At 40.4% G+C, this 19497-nt stretch overlaps 1 protein-coding gene across 1 annotated transcript in view; it reads left to right on the top strand.

The window, feature by feature from the left end:
* Nucleotides 1-19497, top strand: part of garnl3 (GTPase activating Rap/RanGAP domain like 3) — a 75816-nt gene that overhangs the window by 38167 nt on the left and 18152 nt on the right. Inside the window, exons 16-28 of the mRNA XM_008301233.1 lie at nucleotides 3516-3590; nucleotides 4668-4782; nucleotides 4915-4941; nucleotides 5049-5153; nucleotides 5988-6104; nucleotides 8303-8469; nucleotides 9614-9772; nucleotides 10149-10215; nucleotides 10529-10636; nucleotides 12611-12729; nucleotides 13263-13398; nucleotides 16208-16267; nucleotides 19162-19380. Coding sequence (XP_008299455.1) covers nucleotides 3516-3590; nucleotides 4668-4782; nucleotides 4915-4941; nucleotides 5049-5153; nucleotides 5988-6104; nucleotides 8303-8469; nucleotides 9614-9772; nucleotides 10149-10215; nucleotides 10529-10636; nucleotides 12611-12729; nucleotides 13263-13398; nucleotides 16208-16267; nucleotides 19162-19380 — 1474 coding nt within the window. The remainder of the gene's footprint in view (nucleotides 1-3515; nucleotides 3591-4667; nucleotides 4783-4914; nucleotides 4942-5048; nucleotides 5154-5987; nucleotides 6105-8302; nucleotides 8470-9613; nucleotides 9773-10148; nucleotides 10216-10528; nucleotides 10637-12610; nucleotides 12730-13262; nucleotides 13399-16207; nucleotides 16268-19161; nucleotides 19381-19497) is intronic.

Genomic DNA, 19497 nt, shown 5'->3' with positions numbered 1-19497 from the left:
TCTTCTTCTTCTTCTCGGGCTTTTAAGAAAAATGTTAAATAATTTATGAAGTAAGTGAAAGTAAATGCACATTAGTGTTTCCTCGAGAAACTAAGAATCATTTTTAATTCATGATTGAATAGAAAATATGCCACACTGAGTAAATTCATTTCACAGCTCTGGTCTGCGGACATTAGGGAGAAATATGTGCGGGTGAAGGTTTATAGCAGGAATAGTGTGTTTCATGTGTTGATCAGCTGATTGGTTGCAGATCAGTTATGTCTAAAGTCATGAAAAATCTCAATGAATGAACAGTTTCTCTTTCTTTCCTTAAAACATGTGAGTGGGTATTATATCATCACCAACTGTTATTTTATCACTTTCCTTCTAATAATGCCAAATTGCAAAGTAGTTTTTTGTTGCAACTTTAGAATAACGTCCCAATAACATATATAAACTATTAACTGATACTTAACAAGTCATTAGTAAGTAATTCACTAATGGCTTGTTCATGATCTATGACTGGTTAATAAGGTATGGCTGTAAATCATTAATATACAGTTAACAAGTCATTTATAACTCATTAACTAACAGTTTGTAAATGGTTTATTAACTATCTATAAGGCATCGTTACAAATCATCAAGAAACTATTAACAAACACTTAACAAGTGGTTAATAACTCACTAATTAACAGTTTACAAATTATCTATTAACTAGTTATAACGGAGAGTTATTATAAAGTGTTGCTGTTTTTTGCAACATCTTTGTCGTTTCTAGGTAGTTTTGAGGAAATTCGATGGTATTAGACGACTGCGCTTGTAGCAGAAGCTACAGATGGACCGACCTCTTTCATATACGAGGAGGATCTGTTACTCTTTGTACTGATGAAGTCCTTTAAAGGCTGTAATTCTTGACAGACAGCTGAGTTAATTGAACACCTGTTTGCAGCAGAATGAGGAGGGAATAATAATGTAACAAGAGGTCTCTGAGCCGCAGTCCAGTAGTCATTATCAGGCTGATGTAATCGTCATTACACCTGATGTAATCATAATTATACAGCGCCAAAGTCTGACAACACAAAGACCAAAACAAAGGCTCACGAAGCACCGTCCTCGGCGTTGAGCTTAGGAGACCTCTGGCATTTCGGAAATAATTTGTTGCGGGATGGCTGTGAGATAATGGATATTTTTCAACAGATTTGTGACCTGTTGTGATAGCTGATGATGTTTCCGAGCGCCATTACCTAATGTGTCTGGGAATACTGTCTTATAAGTGACAGGACAAGAATCAGAATCTGTGCATGTGAAGCTTTGAATATCGGGAAAGAAAGTTTATGTCTTTTATGTTCTAACAGGAAAGTGAATCCCAAACATGGCCTGTTTTTTTTACATCATACAGACCAGAATGCAGCGTGTGAGCTAAGCTGCTGTTTTCATTTTTCCATCTAGATTATAATAAACTATCAGCAGGTACTGTCCAACACAAACTGTGAAACCGACTGAGGAAATTAGGTTGTCAAAGTCAGTACTTCTTTTTTTTTAAATCAACTTTAAAAAAAGAAAAACAAACAGATTATGCCTTTAGGTAATTCTGTGTCTCTTGTTTCCGCTGTTTGTTATCTTCATTTGCTAACCATCTCTCTTTGTGTTGCCGTTTGTGTTTTCTACCTTGTTTCTGTCGCTCTCTGCTCATAAACACAAAGCCGAGGCATCGACACGTTGTGCTGTAAAGCATGAAAACAACGGAAGGCAGACGTGTCGACTCATTGATTATCCAGTTTTGTAGAGACAAGCTGTTTGTCCTCAACTAAACCGACTGTCTGGATGTTCACTCGCTGTGTGATGCACAGAGCACACAATGGTTTCATGTTCTCCTGCATGTCTGATAGGTCAGAATACGTTTTTTTTATGTTTGTTTTTGTAACGGCGGTGCTCGTTGTACCGCTTCACCGTTGTACCATTGGTTGGTATTGATTTCATTATCTCCAGATTGCCTGCTTATGCAGATATGTAAATGGCTGAGTGTGCAGCCGGATTGGCAATTTATAATCTAGTCAGATGGTTGCTGCTGAACATTTTGTACTAACTGTGTTCTATTACCTTTTACTTTTCGCCTTTTTTTTTTTTTGGTATTTACTTTTGCCAGTCCTTGATGAGCTGTCTGTCTCAGACAAGGTGCCTCGTTCCAATGTAGAGTCTATGATTTTAAAAGTCCAGTAGTTGTTTAAGCCTCTGAACACACAGCAGTTTCTGGGTGTTTTTTGCTCTTGTCACTTATCACTTTGTTTAAACACTGCCTGCAGTTCATCCCTTAAGCCTCTGAATTTTTCTCACATGACTGTTGGTCAAAGCTTAATCACTAATGGCTTGGTTGCTGATGGTGGAGCAGTTGGTTAGCACTGTTGCCTCGCAGCAAGAAGGTCACCGGTTCACGTCCCGGTGGGGGCACCCGGGATCTTTCTGCGTGGAGTTTGCATGTTGTCCTCCTGCAGTGTGGGTTCTCTCCGGGTTCTCTGGTTTCCTCCCACAGTCCAAAAACATGTTGAGGTTAATTGGTGATTCTAAATTGTCTGTAGGTGTCAATGTGAGTGTGCTTGGTTGTCTGTCTCTAAGTGTAGCCCTGTGATAGACTGGTGACCTGTCCAGGGTGTCCCCTGCCTTCACCCTAAGGCAGCTGGGATAGACTCCAGCCCCCCGTGACCCTAGCCTAGTGAGGATTTAACGTTGTTTAGATAATGGATGGATGGATGGGTTAATGCGAAGTTGTCACTTTTTAGGATTTATTTTTAAATGAGAGGTAAAATAAAGTGGTTTAAAACAAATATCACAAGCTTACATTTGGTTGTTTGTCCCGATGGAACGGCACATCTTACATTAAAAGTTCAGTCATTGCTAGAAAGTTTAAAAAACAAATTGAGAATTCTGTCTGTTTTCATCGTTTCTTGCTCTGATATATGGATTCATTTGAGCGATTTCTAAAACAACGTGCCTTTTTAAACCTGCTGGCAGGTTTTGGGGGTTTAGAGGTTTAAATGTGAGGAAAAACCTCCACTAAAGAGTGATTTTCTCTCTGAACTTTGCAATCAGAGAGCATTTAAAGTCTCCAGTAAAAAATAAATAAATAAATGATACTGTTTTTCCTCAGTGTTTTAGCAAAGTGGGCTTTGGTGCCCCCTGGGTGATGCTGAGATATCAAACTATTTAAACTATTAAACATTTACTGTTAAAATAAAGGTAATGAGAAAAAAAAATCCAGTTTGCACATGACAGCAACATTATAGGAGTCCACTGCTCATTACACACACACACAGAGTACAGTAGCTTTACCTCAGCCAGCAGAAGCAGTATAAAAGCTGGTTGCACTTTATTGCATCAGTGTAAGCAATCTAATGATATTACATACCATTAGTCACATGGGGACAATTTTTGTGCAGAATTCATGCTTTTGAATACCTCCTCCACTGCTGCCAGCGGAAGCGGACCAGATTCCCAGTTGTCTTTGTTGTGTGTCACAGCTGATATTATTTCTTCTCCAGGCCCTGAAGCTAAAGACCATCGTGAGGGGAGACGCCCCGACCAGCCTTGTTACCACAGGCCTGTGCAGAAAAGAGGTGAGAGGCTATTTTGCTAGTTTTAACTAATTAGTTAATGATCTAAACAACTAATTTGCTCCAAAAAAAAAGCAAAGTAGCAACTACATTAAGATTCATTTTATTGTGCAGAAATATTTCATTGTATGATGCCGCACAGTACAAAACGTAAATAAATGTTTACATATTAAAGTGCAAAATTGTTGGGTTGAACTAGAAACATGATAAAGATAAACAGAAAAGAGGGTTTATTATTGAAGTCAGTGCAACATGGACACAGTGGATGTTTTACAAGCACCTGCAAACTAAAGCAGCTTCTTTTTGCCTTATTGTTTGATCTTTTCACTGGTTTTAGTCGTAATTTTAAACTCTATTAACCTCTTAAGACTCGGCGTCCACATGTGTGGGCAGCATCACATTTTGGGTTATATTACCACCGTCGTTCTTTTATTTTTTTTTAAGTTTTTATTATTTTATGTTTATTTATTATATATTTTGTTATTTTATTTTTTCTTCTCTTTGCTCTTAAGAGGTTAATATCTCATCAAATTGCTGTTTCAGAATCAAAAAATGTTCTTTAAACAAGTGAAAAAAGATCCCCTATTTCAAATCTTTACAAAGCAGTTCACAGAAGAAGAGCAGAACCCAACTAGTGGCCAGTATATGTGAATTTAAATACTCTTGATAAGAAATTCTGCCCAGAATTGGAACTGAAATGATTTTTCAATACTTGATGTACAAACCATTTAAGAGAGATAGTTTCTAAATTACCTCAAGATTGCTTTAACCCACCTACATCTAAAGCATAAAGGACACAGCAGTGTTCACATACTGGATGGAGAGGACAGATTGTTGAGAAAGAAATAAAAGACGCCACATATGTTAAACTGGAACAGCCGTCTCTAAACAGAGGTTGACAATAGCACCCGTCAGTCATGTACATCCCCCTTTATGAGTCATCCCTCCAGAAAAGAAGTCCAGTTGCAAGGATTTAATATGAATTTACTTAGAATGTTATAGAAGCTTTTTTTTAATATTCTGTCAAAGCAAGTGGGTATTAACTGTAAAATGTGTTTCTGTACTGTCTGTTTGCCGCAGCCATGGGAGTCCCAGTCGTTCTGCAGCACGTTCCCCTACGAGATCGTGTGCGCCGACTCCTGGGGTCAGTCGCTGCTGGCTGCCACCGACACAGCAGGGGTCATGCTGCTAGATGGTGAGGTCATCCTAATCAATATGTCCTGTGTCCTCTAAAATAAAGCCATCCATCCATATCCATTCAATACTCAGCAGAATGTCAAGGCCAGCAGCTAACATGATGATAATAATGATGTCGTCCACGTTTCAGGCCCTGATCCCGCCTTGTCAAGCAGCGGTGAGTGGCACCTAATCGATTCTCCTAGGAGGAATTTTTTTAAAACCGAAATCTCGTTGGTTTTTAGATTTTTGTGTCGGTGATGCGATTTGAATATTGTATTTCAGAGACGCAGACGCTGCTCCCGGTGCAGGTGTTCGACAAAACCATGGTGGTGAAGCAGATGCACGTTCTTGAGCCTCAGGACCTGCTCATCACCCGAGCTGACAAAGGTAGGTTCGGAGGATCCTGTGTAACGCTCTCCTCCGTCTTCCTCCCCACCACCCTCTACACATTAGAGACCGCTTCCCCCAGTGCCATCCTTTGTCATCCTCTCATCGACTCAGAGCAGTATTTACAGCGCATCGCCTTTCTCATTATTCCTGTTCCTCTCTCTCATTTCATCTCTGTCATCTCTCTCTCTGTGCTGTTGAGTACATACTTACCCTTTCCACCTCCACTGGTCGAGTGAACACATTGATCTCTCACTGTGATCTAAGGAAGCTGACCTATAGAGAACCAATCCCTGTAGGGGTTGTGTGTGTGTGTGTGTATACAAGACAGTGTGTGTGTGTTTATCCTGCAGGACCAGATTGCCTGCCAGAGTGAAGTGGGCTGTAAAGGACTGGTAGATATGCAGACAGATAAAATAAAGCATACAGGCCTGCTAACATTTTTAAAAACTCAAATAGTATAAATGAAAAAAATCGATGAGTTCTAACAGACAGCAACAGGATTTGTCTCATGTTTGCTTCAACCAGAAGAGCATGTAATTAATTATCCCGCAGATGATTAGCTCGCCCTAATATTGACAAACAGGGTGGACTCGGGTTTGATGGTGACTGTGTGATGGCAGCGCAAACATTTGTCACGACTGCGTGTGGGCTTTGATAAAGCTTCTGAGAGAGCACGAGCCTTAAGAAGCCCTCTGGTAATCCTCCCGCGGTACCACGCCATTGTCTGGTCGTGGGAGGATGCTAAAAAGGAAGATGGCAAATTAGGAGTAACCTTCATGCAAAACAGAAGCGCCTTTTGTTTTTGTTTAGTTTTTTTTTTTTTGTTTCCAGGCAAGGACGCTCGGCTGTATGTGTTCCGACTCAGCACGATGAAACGAGGCCTGGAGGAGAGGCAGCTCGTCAGAAGCAAGTGTGACAGCCGCGAGAATAAACTGGAGAAAACTAAAGGTACGGCGCAAGGCGTGCAAGAATGTACACAGTGTTGCACATGCTGCAAAACTAATCCCCACATCAAACAGGCAGAATACACTGTAAGCTCTACACATTGGAGTGTGGAGTTTCAAATCGGTCGTAAAACAAGTCGCTTGTCTGTATGAGACAGATTTTGCATCTTGTAGTCTAAAGCCTGGCAGATACTGATGCAGATTTTTATTGTTTTTATATTTTTTTTTTGTTTAGGTGGTTATTGTTGTATATCTCTTTTTATTTGAGTACAAAAAAAGAGAAATAATATATCTTTACATATCCAGTATACTTATATATACATCAGGCATTTTAAAGTTATGCTGAAAAGGAAAAATAATGAGGACCATGTTTATTAACTTCCCAGCAATGTATTATTTATTATAAATAGTTAGCAACTTACCATGAAGGTACCACTATCTACTCTGCTACATGTGCTGCAGGCAGAGCTGAGAGTGTTGTAATCAATGGAGCCAGAGCTGCTCTGCTGGACAAACTGTGAAGACACCAACTCTAAAGTAATGTCTTGTTTTGTAGAGAAAATAATCATTAAAAAACATCATATTGGGACATATCAGGCAATTTATATGACAATATTGGCCAATAATATCTGTCAAACAATAGATATTGGTTAATCTCTATTGTAATCAATCCTTCTGTTCATACCAGCAATTAAAAATTGATAGAGAGACCTTCCTGAATGCAAAAAAGTCAGGTCACGTCAGTATATCGACAAACCTATTTAAAATCAAGTGGTGTACTACTAAACAAAACAATGGTTAAAAACAATAACACAGTAAAAGAGCAACATTAAAAGCAAATATCATAACTCTGTCTGCTTCAAAAGCAAGTAATAAAAGCAGGTCCCGTGTTAGTGAAGTCCTGATGTTGAGGGGAGGCTACTGGAAAAGCCTGATCTGCTTTTATCTTGACCTCGGGACAACCAGGAGCCTCTGGTCAGCAGGTCACAGCGACTGTGTGTAAAGTTAAAAGATATTAAACGCTTCAAAACAATAAATTTGAAATGTAACTGGGAGCCAAATCAGAGAAGCAAATACTGCTGAAATGTGGGCTCACTTGCCTGTAAGAAAAGTTTTATGAAGCTTTATTGAAGCTAATATGAGAGTTCAATATTCTATTTTTAAACACATCAAACAGATATGTGTTTAACTTACAGGTTTTCCCTTTTTGTTGAGATCATTTGGCTGAAGCTAAATGGAGAAACACCACATATAGAGATAAGGAAAGAGCGGATTTTATACTGAAAAGACTGACTTTACGAGGCACCCTGTTCATTTGATATGATCTCTGAATCATCATCTGCAGATGAACTTCAGATGAAAGAATCTCTTCATGAGCAGGGATATGGGGCTTTAAGGAAAAAAAAAAAGTCAAATCATGGTTTATGGGAAACTTGGAGGAGTAAGCTCCCCGCTCTAGTTCTAATCTGAATGCATTTTTTTGATCATTTAGTGATTGAACCTGATTGTCACCTTGATTCCTGCATCGCTGCTTTTTCTTTTACAAAGACCACAATGGAAATAGGTCTTCATTGTGTAATCCTTGACATTTTAGGGGTCGTGTGTGCGGAAATGTCCTGCTTTCTTTAAATGTCAGATTAATGAAAGAGTAAACTACAGGTTAGGAACATGATGTTGAATATAATATTAAATCCTCACTCTCAGCGCTGTTCAGTAAATATGAGGCTAAAGCGAGATAAAAACAGAAGTTTATATTTTTAATCTTTGGTTTTTGCGTGGATTAAGATCTGATGTGTTTGTTAGTGAGCTTAAGAGGGCGAGAAGGCCTTGTTTTAAATCTTTTGTCTATAAGTCTGCACCTTAAACGAAAAAAAAGAAGTAAATCTATCACGTTTTATCTTAAATATCCACAGTTGTGATTTGTCTCTTGTCGGTTTTGGCATAAAGATCAGCTGAATATGAAGGAGGCAAAACCTGGTTAATGATTTTTATCACTGTTTAAAAGAAAACATGTAATGAGTGACCTGAATGAATGTCATTATTACAGCGCACACAAACACAGAGTTGGTTTCCTGTCAGGCCGTCTGAAGCGGGCGCATTGATCAGCGGGATTGTTCCAGAGAACAGCACCTGCAGCACAGCACATGTCCAATGCATTTTCCATCTCTCTGTCTCCTCCCCCACTCTTCCTCTCTGTCCCAGGTTGTCATTTGTACTCCATCAACACCCACCACGGCTCAGAGCTGAGGATAGTAGCAGCCATCAGGAACAAACTCCTCCTCATCACCAGGAAACACCCGCGCTTCGAAGGTTTCAGCGCCGTCGCCTCAGGAGCTGACTCACCGGTGGAGGAGTTTCAGTACATACGGGTACAACAGACTCCACACAAACTAATGATATGTGCAGTATGACACGGGTACAATGCCATAAAAAATAGTATTTATTAATCAAAGAATCTATTAAAAATCTGGGACAATCATATGCAACATTTTTCCAAGTGCCCAGAGAAAAAGAGGTGGTTCTCCATACAATCGATATTTACTACATGTGCTTACATTTTTATTTTGTTTTCATACTTGTCTCCTCTCCGCTCTGCGTAAACACAGTCTGTAGTTCAACCCAGTTCAGCCAAAGCCCCTGAATTTTTGTCATGCGACAGTTGGTTGCAGCTGAGTCACTAATGGCTTCAAGATTATGCCAGAAACCACAGATTTTATTTCTTTTTTTTTCTTTTTCTTTTACAGAATCAAATTATTGGAAAACCTTTTATTTTTGGAAATATTCAAATGGCAAATGAAGAACAAAGTGCTTTTGATGAAATATTTAAAATATCACTATTGTAAGCTTTTCCAATAAAACAGCGCGTCACAGATGAGTACTTTAAGGACTGTCGGGAAGTTGACAGTCCGGTGTTTTTATAGTTTGTGGCTCTGATAAATGGTGTGATTTTGTAGATTTTTATGAAAAGTTTACAATCCTTTGAAACCCACCATGGGTTTTGTGGTTCAGAGAAGTCCAACCTGTTTCTGTAAACAAAGAAGAGAGAGAATTTCTTCAAAACTTCTCTCTATATATATACTTCTATCCTAACTCAAGTCACCAGGGGTTCAAGACTCATGCAGCCAGTTAGGATGGTTTTGAAATACTTTAATTGCTCCAAAAAGTGTCAAAACCTTGATACTTTCCTAAAGTCTTACTCAGTCAAATATGAGCACAGAGACATGATAGAAACATTATTGGACTGACACTTCCCAAGTATATTATTGCTTTAATTTCCATAGTAAATAAATCAGACTTAAATGTACTTCCATGAGGGAGTAAAGCACTTTTTAAAATTCTAAAATATGACTGTGAACCACTAATCGGAGATAGAGGCTGGAAATAGGGATCAAGTTGTAGTTCTCAAAGCAGCACCCTCCAAAGCATTATGGGAGCTGTAGTACCAAGGCCCAGAATATGATTATCCACTAATAGCAAGAGGACTAATGTCAGCGTGTACCATCCACCCACCAGGAGATCTGTCTGTGTGACCCGCCGGTGGTGATGGCGCTGGTGGACGGACCGACGGGGGAGAATGACAATATGATCTGTGTGGCCTACAAACATCAGTTTGACCTGATCAATGAGAGCACTGGAGATGCCTACCGGCTACATCATGTCGACGCCAACAGGGTGAGGCACACGTGCGCATAAAGCACGCATACACACCAGCGCTGATGTTCATTGCAGCTGAGCAGGACTGAAACCTTCAGTTGGCCCAGTTAGTGGCTGATTACCAGGCTGCTTGGGTGAATCAACACATTGTCATTCACAGCCACCAGCTGGGATGAAATGAATGAGCAGACAGGAGGACAAACAGCTGTTCTAATAAACCGTCTTATTCTGCTCCTTTGAAAGACTAACCAAAATAAATAACAATGTGTAGCAGACATCTTTTATATTACCTTCAGGCTACGTGACCTGACATTATTTAAAGCAGTCTCTCGTATCTGACCTTTGGATCTTGTTGAAATGATTTCTCTGAACCCGACTTGTTCTTTCCCTGCAGGTAAATTTCGTAGCAGCCATTGATGTGTATGAAGACGGCGAGGCAGGTCTGCTGTTGTGTTACAACTGTGAGTCTCCCTTTGACTGAACATTTCAGATGTTATATGATTCAGGTCCCTCCTGTCAAAGCTGGGCCTCAGTGCTTTTTTTTGTTTTTTCTCTGCTGTTGGAATAAAAATCATAGCACAGACTGCTCCAGAGTCACAGATTGATTCTGAAAATGCAGCTATCCACTTCAGCCTTTGTCCACCTTATTCATGTCTGAATAAGAGGACAATTAGCTGTCACTGTGCTACAATAAAACGATGCTCTCAATCTGAAAGCAACAGTAAAGAAGAAGAAGAAGAAGGCTTTAATTAAAATCGTCTTTGTCTTTTTCAGATATTTGTTACTATAAGAAAGTTTGTCCGTTTAACGGCTCCACGCCGATGATCCAGTCCAACACCTCCGATTTCCACTTCAGCTGGAACCAGATGCCCAACGCTATTGGTAGGTTACCGCGGCAACAGCCCCACCCTGCCCATTGCTGCTGGCCTGGCCGGAGCTTGCTGTCGCCATGGAAACACCATGTGTAACCGCAAGCATCCAACTGGCCTATGTGATTGTGTATGTGTGTGTGTGTGTGTGTGTGTGTGTGTGTGTGTTTTTGTGTTTGCCCGTGATTGTGCATGTTATTATTAACGCGGAAGGCAATGAAAAAAAAAAATAGCCCTGACCCTGTTGATAACAAAATGCTGCCGCTCTAGGTTGCAGTGCATCTATAATGTGGCCTCATTTCACACACACACACAAATACATATACACTAAAAATATATATATTGAAACATACTGGAGACCTTCAAATTAAACTGTTTGAGCTACTCTTATCAGTCGTTTTACATTAACAATAAAACTGTGGAAACAAAGTACATCCAATGGAAATAGTTGAATTTTTCATTATAATTGAACAAACTGCTGCTTCAACTTCTTTTAAAATGTGAATACATATAAAGGTTGGAAACAAATGGCGCATAAAATTGACATTTTGTTGTCATTTTCAGAATTAAAAAAAAAATAACAAAACCGTTCATGGAAACAGTTACTACACACCTACATTTATCACACCTTTAAATCCATCAGATTAAAATCAGGGATTCCAGATTAGCTGCCATTGAGTAGAACCTCCTCCAAAAGTGTTTGATCTGACATCTAAGTTCTTCTTTACTCTTTGTTATTGAAATCTGAGATGTAATCATGCCAAGATCTAAAGAGCTCCCTAAAGGCTGCAGAGGAAAGGTCTGGCGAGGGATTTAAGAAGATCTCCACCTTATATGAAATAAATCTTTACCCTGTGAGAAAAGTCATCTTCAAGTGGCATAGATTTCAAAAAGCAGCCGGTTTGTCCAGACCTGGCCGCTCTAGCAAATTCAGCCAGAAAGCCAGACTGTTTCATGCAAAGACGTCTCTAAAAAAAAACCCCAAACACAGATCACAGGATAAGCAGATGACTCCTACAACCGTTGCAGTCAAAGTGCACGTGTCTGCAATAAGAAAGAGATGGCACAAGTTTGACCTGCATGGGAGGTGTGCCAGGAAAAAAAAAGCCTTTTCAGTCCAAAAAGAGCATTAGAGCAAAACTACGGTTTGCCAGCGAGCGTTTAGACAAAGAGCAGGCCTTTTGGACTAATGTGCTCTTAACAGATGAATCAAAGATGGAGTTGTTTGGCCTCAGAACGGCCACAACAGACGCTGTGGGTGAATGCAGGAACCCCTCAAATATCTTCCAACTGAAAGCATTTTGAATGGAAGAGTGGTCAAAAATATCAGCACGCTGACGTCAGAGGCTGGTGGACAATTATTCATATTGCCTACAAGATACTAGTTTCTGATGCCAAGAGTGCTTACTTTTATAAATAATAAATGATTTTTAAAAAAGCTAGTTTCCTTTGTAGTGTTATTCAACCATTGTGTTATTAATTCTATCAGTTTACTTGTCCAAAATTTTCAAAAAAGCAGAAACAATTTCTACTTTTTTACCTATTCTGTCCATATTCAGTGTTGCTTTCACTTGGTCCACCTTTTAGCTCTTTGTTTGGGATTTAGAAATGTCTCGTCGTTCAGGCTCAAGCTCCTGCTGTCAAATTGCACCTGTCAGATGTTCGTTTGAGGCTTTTTCAGATTTTCTTTCCCTTTTTTCCCGACACTGTCCTCCATGCTGTGCCACATTCTGCTCTCACCTTGTTGCACATTTCACATCGAGCAGAAGAAAGAAGGAGCATCTGGAGGAGAGGAGTTTAGCCTGACACTCTTCTTTTTCCGCACACTAATGATTACATTTCAAAATGCAGTATTTAACGTGTCCTATGGTGGAAGTTGGGCAAATTCAAAAACATTTTTCGTTCTTGTTTTTCAGACTTGGTTGAGTCTTGGTGCTCCGTGTTGCCTCCTTTTGATCTTATGCTTGTTTTTATGTTGTCTTTGCAGTTTGTGCATTTCCTTACATCCTGGCCTTCACAACGGACTCCATCGAGATCCGACTGGTGGTCAATGGAAACCTTGTGTACACAGCGGTGGTCCCGGAGCTACAGTTGGCTGCTTCACGGGTCAGTGTGCTTCACAACATCATACTTCCATGCGCTGTTTTCACCAGCAATGCATACTGCACGTCGTATTTACAATTATTTTATTGTATACATCTCAGTTGGTTTTGGAATTATGTGTTTAGGCAGAAGATCTACGTCATACATGTGTGTGTGCAGCATATTTGGTTTCACTACAGCAGGAGTCCTTCTGCTGGTGAATGTTTCCGGTGTTAGAAGGCCTCACTCTGTGTTATGGAAGTAGCTGTCTCAGCTCTCTCATTTCAATCAATCTTTATTACCCCAGTGGGAAATATGACTGGCAATCTGCATGGCTACAAAGCAATAATACACTTATAATTTACACACACAGATAATTTAGAGGAGAACACAGTGCACCTGCCATCTAACAATTACCTCGTTTGGTCTCTTTGTTTTTGTTTTTCTTTTTCTTTTTTTTCTTTTTTCTTCTTAATATTTTCTGTCTTTTCTACATGTTCACCATCTCCGTATTGATCTCACTTCTTCTCCCCGTGCTTCTGTTTTTCCACCCACAGTCGGACATCTATTTCGTCTCGTCGGCTCCGGTGAGCTCAGCCTCCAACTGCAGTTCCAGAGACACCAGCTCCCAGAGTTCCCCACAGACGCCCACCGGCTACGAGATGCCCGTGTTCCCTTCGCCGCTCGGTGACGGTAAGCCCCACGCAGCAGAAAGCGCTGGCGGATGTTGATTTTACAACTCTGATGTTAAAGGTTTTAATATGTCATCGTTGCCTGCAGATCATGTTTGACTTTGGATGCTTTCTTAGCCCAGAGCTCCACAGACATTTACATAAACTTGTCTCAGCAGAAAGCCTCAGCCAGGCAGCAGCCTTCCTCCTCCAGGGTTACAGTTAGTTTCTCACAGTTTAATCATGTGGTATTCTTTTATTACGGGAATATATTTTATTGCATTCATCTCTCCCATGACTATTACCTCATCTTTTCTAACTGTATCACACTGACATAACTTAGTCTCATGACAAATATTAAAATGTCCTCAGTGTTGGCATTTCATAGTGGCATCTCGGAAACAAGTCTCCTTCTACAAAAACAAGAACTTATGTAACCCTGCTAAGAGATTTAAATATTTGAGGTTGGTTTTTTTCCATTACATCTGACCATTTTCAAAGATTTCACATTAATATCCCACCTTTCAAACAGCCATTGGCTTCCATTTATTTTAATATGAAAAGTTGTTCTTGCAACGACTTTAACGCTCCCAAAGGGTAGAGCATTTTAACACGAGACACGAAACCCTTTTTCTTAATTGTTTCTTTTACGTTTTGTCATTTGAAGCCTTTCTGGTGTGTTTGAGGATCCACTGACATCCAAGAGTTGATCAAGGATGAGCGTTAATGAGCTCTGCTGTCAGAAAATCTAACAGACCAGCATGAGCATACATTTTGTTTTGTGCATTTAAAAAAAATTCCGTATTTTAATATATATCTTAATGTAAAGCATATCCCATGAAAAGGCCAAAACTAACAACGTGCTAGTCTGTCTTACATTTCTATCTGACTTTCCTTACTGGGTCCTACTAAAAATATAAATCTTTACAGCCAGACACAATTTAATGTTCCATTTAACCCCCTGAACTCCAACCACTCTCTGGGTGTATTTTGCTCTTCTCACATCTTTCTTCACTGCAGGCTCATTTTTTTTACTGCAATATAAAGTCGTGCACCTCGATGGAAACAGCACCACTATGGCTAGAAACAGAAAGAACTCAATCCCAGGAGCAATACTGGACAACATAATGACTCTACACGCTATCGATATTTTACTACTTCCATTTTAAGTAGTCATTTTATGCTGCTATCTGCTCTGTCTAAACACAGCCTACTGTTCAGCCAAGAAGTCCCTGAAGCCCAGAATTTTTAGGCTTTTACAGAATCAAGTTTGTGCAAAGATTTGGTCATATTTCTGGACAAAACAGCCCATCTCATATAAATAGTTTAAATATCGACAGAGAGTTGAAAATCTGACAATACTTTCTGTTTTAACAGTTTCTGGCTTTGGTTCATGGTGTAATTTTGGCAGTTTTAAAAACAACATGCTTTTCAAATGCACCGGCAGGTTTTGGGGTTCAAGGAGTGGAAAGACTTTCAGTGACTTCTGACACAAACATTAGAAAAGAACACATTTGTTTGCCACTGTGCTTGGTGTATGTGGGGGTGACTCTGATTGAATTAGAGTGGAATTGTTCATCGTAATGAATGAGTCCAGTTCAACAGTGTGGCTCATTGATGTTTTGGAGCAGTGATGTCATTTGGATTAACAGACAATACCTGTCTGATTATTTAATAATTTCACCAACAATGAATTTATCGATTTATTGTTGCTGTTTTTTATAGCCAGAGAAGAGAAAACCACCAGACTTATGCTTCAGACTCTCAGAATTTGGTGAATCCTTGCACGTACTAGTTTTGAAAACATGCTGTATAATCTAATCTTAACTAAAGAACCACAGGGTGCTGACAAAAAAAATCAAGGCAGCAAAATGTCTGCGATGATGGATTACATGTGTTGCACAGCGTCCAAATAGGTACAAATTGATTTCCGTTCCATAGTTCAATGGATGGAGGCTTATTATTGCAACAAAAGTTCGATCCAAAATAAATGATATGAAAAACGATGGAAAATATGTAACTGTGGTTTGTTGTCAGAGGGCTAAAACATATGAACACATCATTATGAGCTTTTAATTCTTACAAACCGCAAATCACCAAATGAGTAGCAGACTAATTACCAGCATACCTCCCACCGCCACCATACGAGGGACACAGAAGGTGTCCTGAGAGGCTCAGAAATGCTTTCAAGGATGATCAAGGATCAATAAGAGCCCCTCCCACCTTTAGCCCATTTTCACTCTCCCCTCCATCTTTCATTGTATATTTGACCATTCAGTCTCTCCTCGGCCTGTTCCTGACCTCCTCATGTTAATAACACGCAGGTTTGTCATCCTTTGCGAGCCGACCCACTGATGGATTAGTCGGCTCCTCTTTCTTCATTAGACTTTCTAGCGGTTAAAGGGACACAAATGTGTCCTCGTAGTTCTGATGGCTGCAGAGAAGGACGAGTCTTGAGGAAAACAATGATTAAAATGGTTGTGTACCTGCTGCTGCAACATCAAGGCAATGTTTTCCTGAGGGGAGCGGGTATTTACAGGCCCCATTAATGCTAACAGGGAGCAAGGCTTGGATGTTGCTGCTGCAATTAGCCGAGGACGGGGTTTATGCTTTTAGCCTGGTTTGGGTAATCATTTCTCTCAAAGGGATTCTCATTTTCTTTTTTTCTGTTTTAGCTGGTTATGCATATAACTCTGCATCCACGGGGGGTCCTGGACCCAACAGAGAACCTGCTGTGTGCGTGTGTGTGTGTGCGTGTGTGTGTGTGTGCCGAAATGTATGTTACTGTGTGTGTTCAGTTTGTGTAACCCTCTTCTTCATCCCTGGTTCAGATTCTATACGGATCCCCTATGGTACCAAGCTTTCCCTGTACATGTCTAAGGATGCCGAAGGTACTGCAGGATTCTCCCACAACTTGTCCTCAGCTCATGAAAACACTCATATTGCTGCCCCACTAACATGCACGTGCTCCCAGAGTGTATCACCCTGTCTGCTCCGAAGGCGGCATGTTGACTTGAACGTTGGTTGAATGTTAAGTGAACATTATGTCTTCCCCATCCCCCCCTCCCCCCTCTCTTTCTGTCTTAACTAATTAAAGCATTAGCGTGGGGAGAGAACGAGAGGAAGAGGGAAAAAGGTGATAGAGCGCAAAGTAAAAAGTGAGGCAGAGGTGATAACGTCAGTCAAGGCAGAGGGTTTCAGAGTCAGAGGGAGGGGGGGGTAAAGAGAGGAGGAGATGCAGAAAAAAGGTATGCACGAGAAGGAAAGGGAGGGGTTGTGTACAAGCAGGAGGCTGGGAGGGAAGGAGGGAGAAAAGGGAAAGAGGGAAGGAGAAGACACGTCTGCCGCAGCATGATTTACAGATTGCACTGTCGCCATGGAGACTTTTGTCAGCCCTCTCTTCGATCCAAAGTGGTGGTCCATCCAAACAGCGGTGCCACAGTCTGATGGGGGGGGGGTAGAAAAAGGTTGAAGGGGTGCTGACAAAAATCCCATCCTCTAACTGCCTGCTGTATCTGCTCCTTGGGGAGGTTTTCATCTGATGTAATGGCATCAGTAATGTGAACAAGAAGCTGTTGCTGACCACCATCTACCGTCCACTGGCTTCAACCAGCTCCTGGAGAATTCGACCTCAATTAGGGCTAAAAACATCCCTAACATGTAATTCATTTGCCAGTGCGATGGAGTCTTACACACCCCCCTGGTGCAGAAACGCATGTGGAATATATTGATCTCCACGATTTGTATATTCCGAATAACTGCATGCTTTCTCGTATTTTGGCTCTGTTTTTGTTTTTTTTGTTTTCTTGCTGTGTGACAGCGCAGGTACATGAGAGCGGATCTGTAACGGCACTAACACAGTGTACCTGTCAAACATCAGCAGTGACCCTCTGTTTTTCCTCCATGGCTCTTTACTCCCCTCTCACCCGCTGGCATTACAGATGAGACAGTCCTCTTTGTGCAGCGTAGCCTCCACTTTGATTCATTCTCATCCGCGTTGCCATCAGCCTGCCTCCATAGAGCTGCGTGTCGCTGCTGAACTCCAATGCTGCTCCCCGGTGGCGCAATCGGGCACTGCAGGCCGACGCGCTGCAGCTTTGTGGGCAGATTGTGTCATTTGAAAACCTCCAAACATCCACTTTCAGCTTTTATAGTCTCTGCTGAATAATAGATTGTGTGCAATAAATGGCTACTGAGCAGTTGTATTGCATTAGCTCTCTGTTGTAAGGATGATTCATTTTCGTAAATAGGACTATTAATCACTTTAGAGTTCGTCTGAATATGGAAGCTTGAATTTATTGCATCAGCTTGTCAGTGTGCAAGTCAGAGAGAGTTTAGGCTCATATAAACGCACAACACAGGTGAATTTGCACATGTACTTAATAGTGTTGCTGACTATTTCCAAAAACCCAAACTTGTTTGTTTGTAGCAGCCATTAATTTGACTTTACTGATCTGAAATTTTAGAAACATGCAGCTGCAGTCATTGTCTTTTAGACAGCTTTCTTCCTTGGTGCATTCAAGGACTATTTTTCAATCAGTGAATTATTCCTTTACCAACATCTACAGTATGTTTGCTTGCTGTTTGTGTTGTAACAAGTCTTCCGCCATCCCAATGTAAGAGGGTCCTTGAACGCACCACAGGAAGAGTTTTAAAAGAATAGTTTGACATTTTAGGAAATGTGAAGCAAAGACACCTGATTAGTTTAGCTCAAAGAGTGAGAACTGATAAATAGCTAGGCCCCAGTTTGTCTTTCTCATGTTTTGGTATTGGCTGTTTTAGATTCACAGAGATAAGCATCATTTTTTACATATTAAATAAAGCCTGAAAATCGTCTGGATAAAAATATACTGCCCACTGCACAGAAAAAAAAAATCAAAGACTTTCACAGGTTGCTACTTTGTTTATCAAGATATCTGGCCAATTTATAATCTTTGCTTGGTTTAGAAAACTGCTTTGCAACTTGGTAAAATAGCCTTTTTCTTGTGCAGCAGACAGAATATTTAATTGCGTTGAGATAGAAGATTTTTGAGGTATTTCACAAGCTGCTTGTTCTTCAACTTAAGCTTACTTCTGTTCCTTATTTGATTGGTTGTTTGGCCTTTACAACATCAGAAAATAGTGAACAGTGTTTTTCAAAGCCCACGACGACTTCCTGATATATCTTGTTTGTCCACAACCGAAAGATATTTAATTTGCTGTCACAAAGGAGTGAAGAAACTAGAAAATGTTAAGATTTATGAAGCTGGATTTAGAGAATTTAGACTTTCCTTCTCTCTTTTTTTTTTTTTTTTAAATTACTCAAAGCACCAAATTGTGAAAATAGTTGCCAATTGATTTAGTAGTTGAAAACTAATCTTGTAAATAAAAGTCATGAAGGAAATTGAGCTAATATTAATACATGAGGGGCACTAACTGAGGCGAGGACACCACGGAAAAAACTGGTTGTTTTTCCGTTCAGGTAGCCCACAGCTTAAGAATGTAGTCTCTGCTTAAAACAGCGATGAAGTAATATTAACAGGAAAATACATTAAAAACAAAACATTCAGTGGCTGAATAGGAAGTTTGAAAAGATCTTGAAACACTAATAAGCTCAAATGTGATATAAACAACTCTAAATTTTGTACATTTTTCATTAACTTCCACACAATCTTCTCCTTTCTGACATCCTGCTCCCATCTCTGCTCTTTTTACTTCTTGCTTCATGCCTTTTCTTTACTCTTCTGACTCCTCACTGCCTTCTCCTTTTTCCATCCTTCTCCTCCTGCGGGTTTCTTCCTCCCAGGTGAAGCTGCGTGTAAGCACATCTTCAAGATCCCACTCTGTAACTTGGTGGGCCGCAGCATTGAACGGCCGCTGAAGTCCCCTCTGGTCAACAAGGTGCTGACGACGCCGGCCCCGGCCATGGTGCCCCCGACGCCCCTCATCTCCGCCACACACTCGCTTTCCTTGTCCCGCATGGAGATCAAAGAGATAGCCAGCCGCACACGGAAGGAGCTGCTCGGTAAACTTAAAACAGTATTATAGACTAAATAACACATTTACTTTGTGTTAGTGTAGTGGCAGCATTAACGCTCATAGTCTGACAAACTGAAAAACAAAAATTTTTTGGCTGTCTTGT

Source organism: Stegastes partitus, unplaced genomic scaffold, assembly GCF_000690725.1.
Source record: "Stegastes partitus isolate 25-593 unplaced genomic scaffold, Stegastes_partitus-1.0.2 Scaffold1644, whole genome shotgun sequence".
Taxonomy (NCBI): Eukaryota; Metazoa; Chordata; class Actinopteri; family Pomacentridae; genus Stegastes; species Stegastes partitus.
This window is presented reverse-complemented; position numbering and strand designations above follow the sequence as displayed.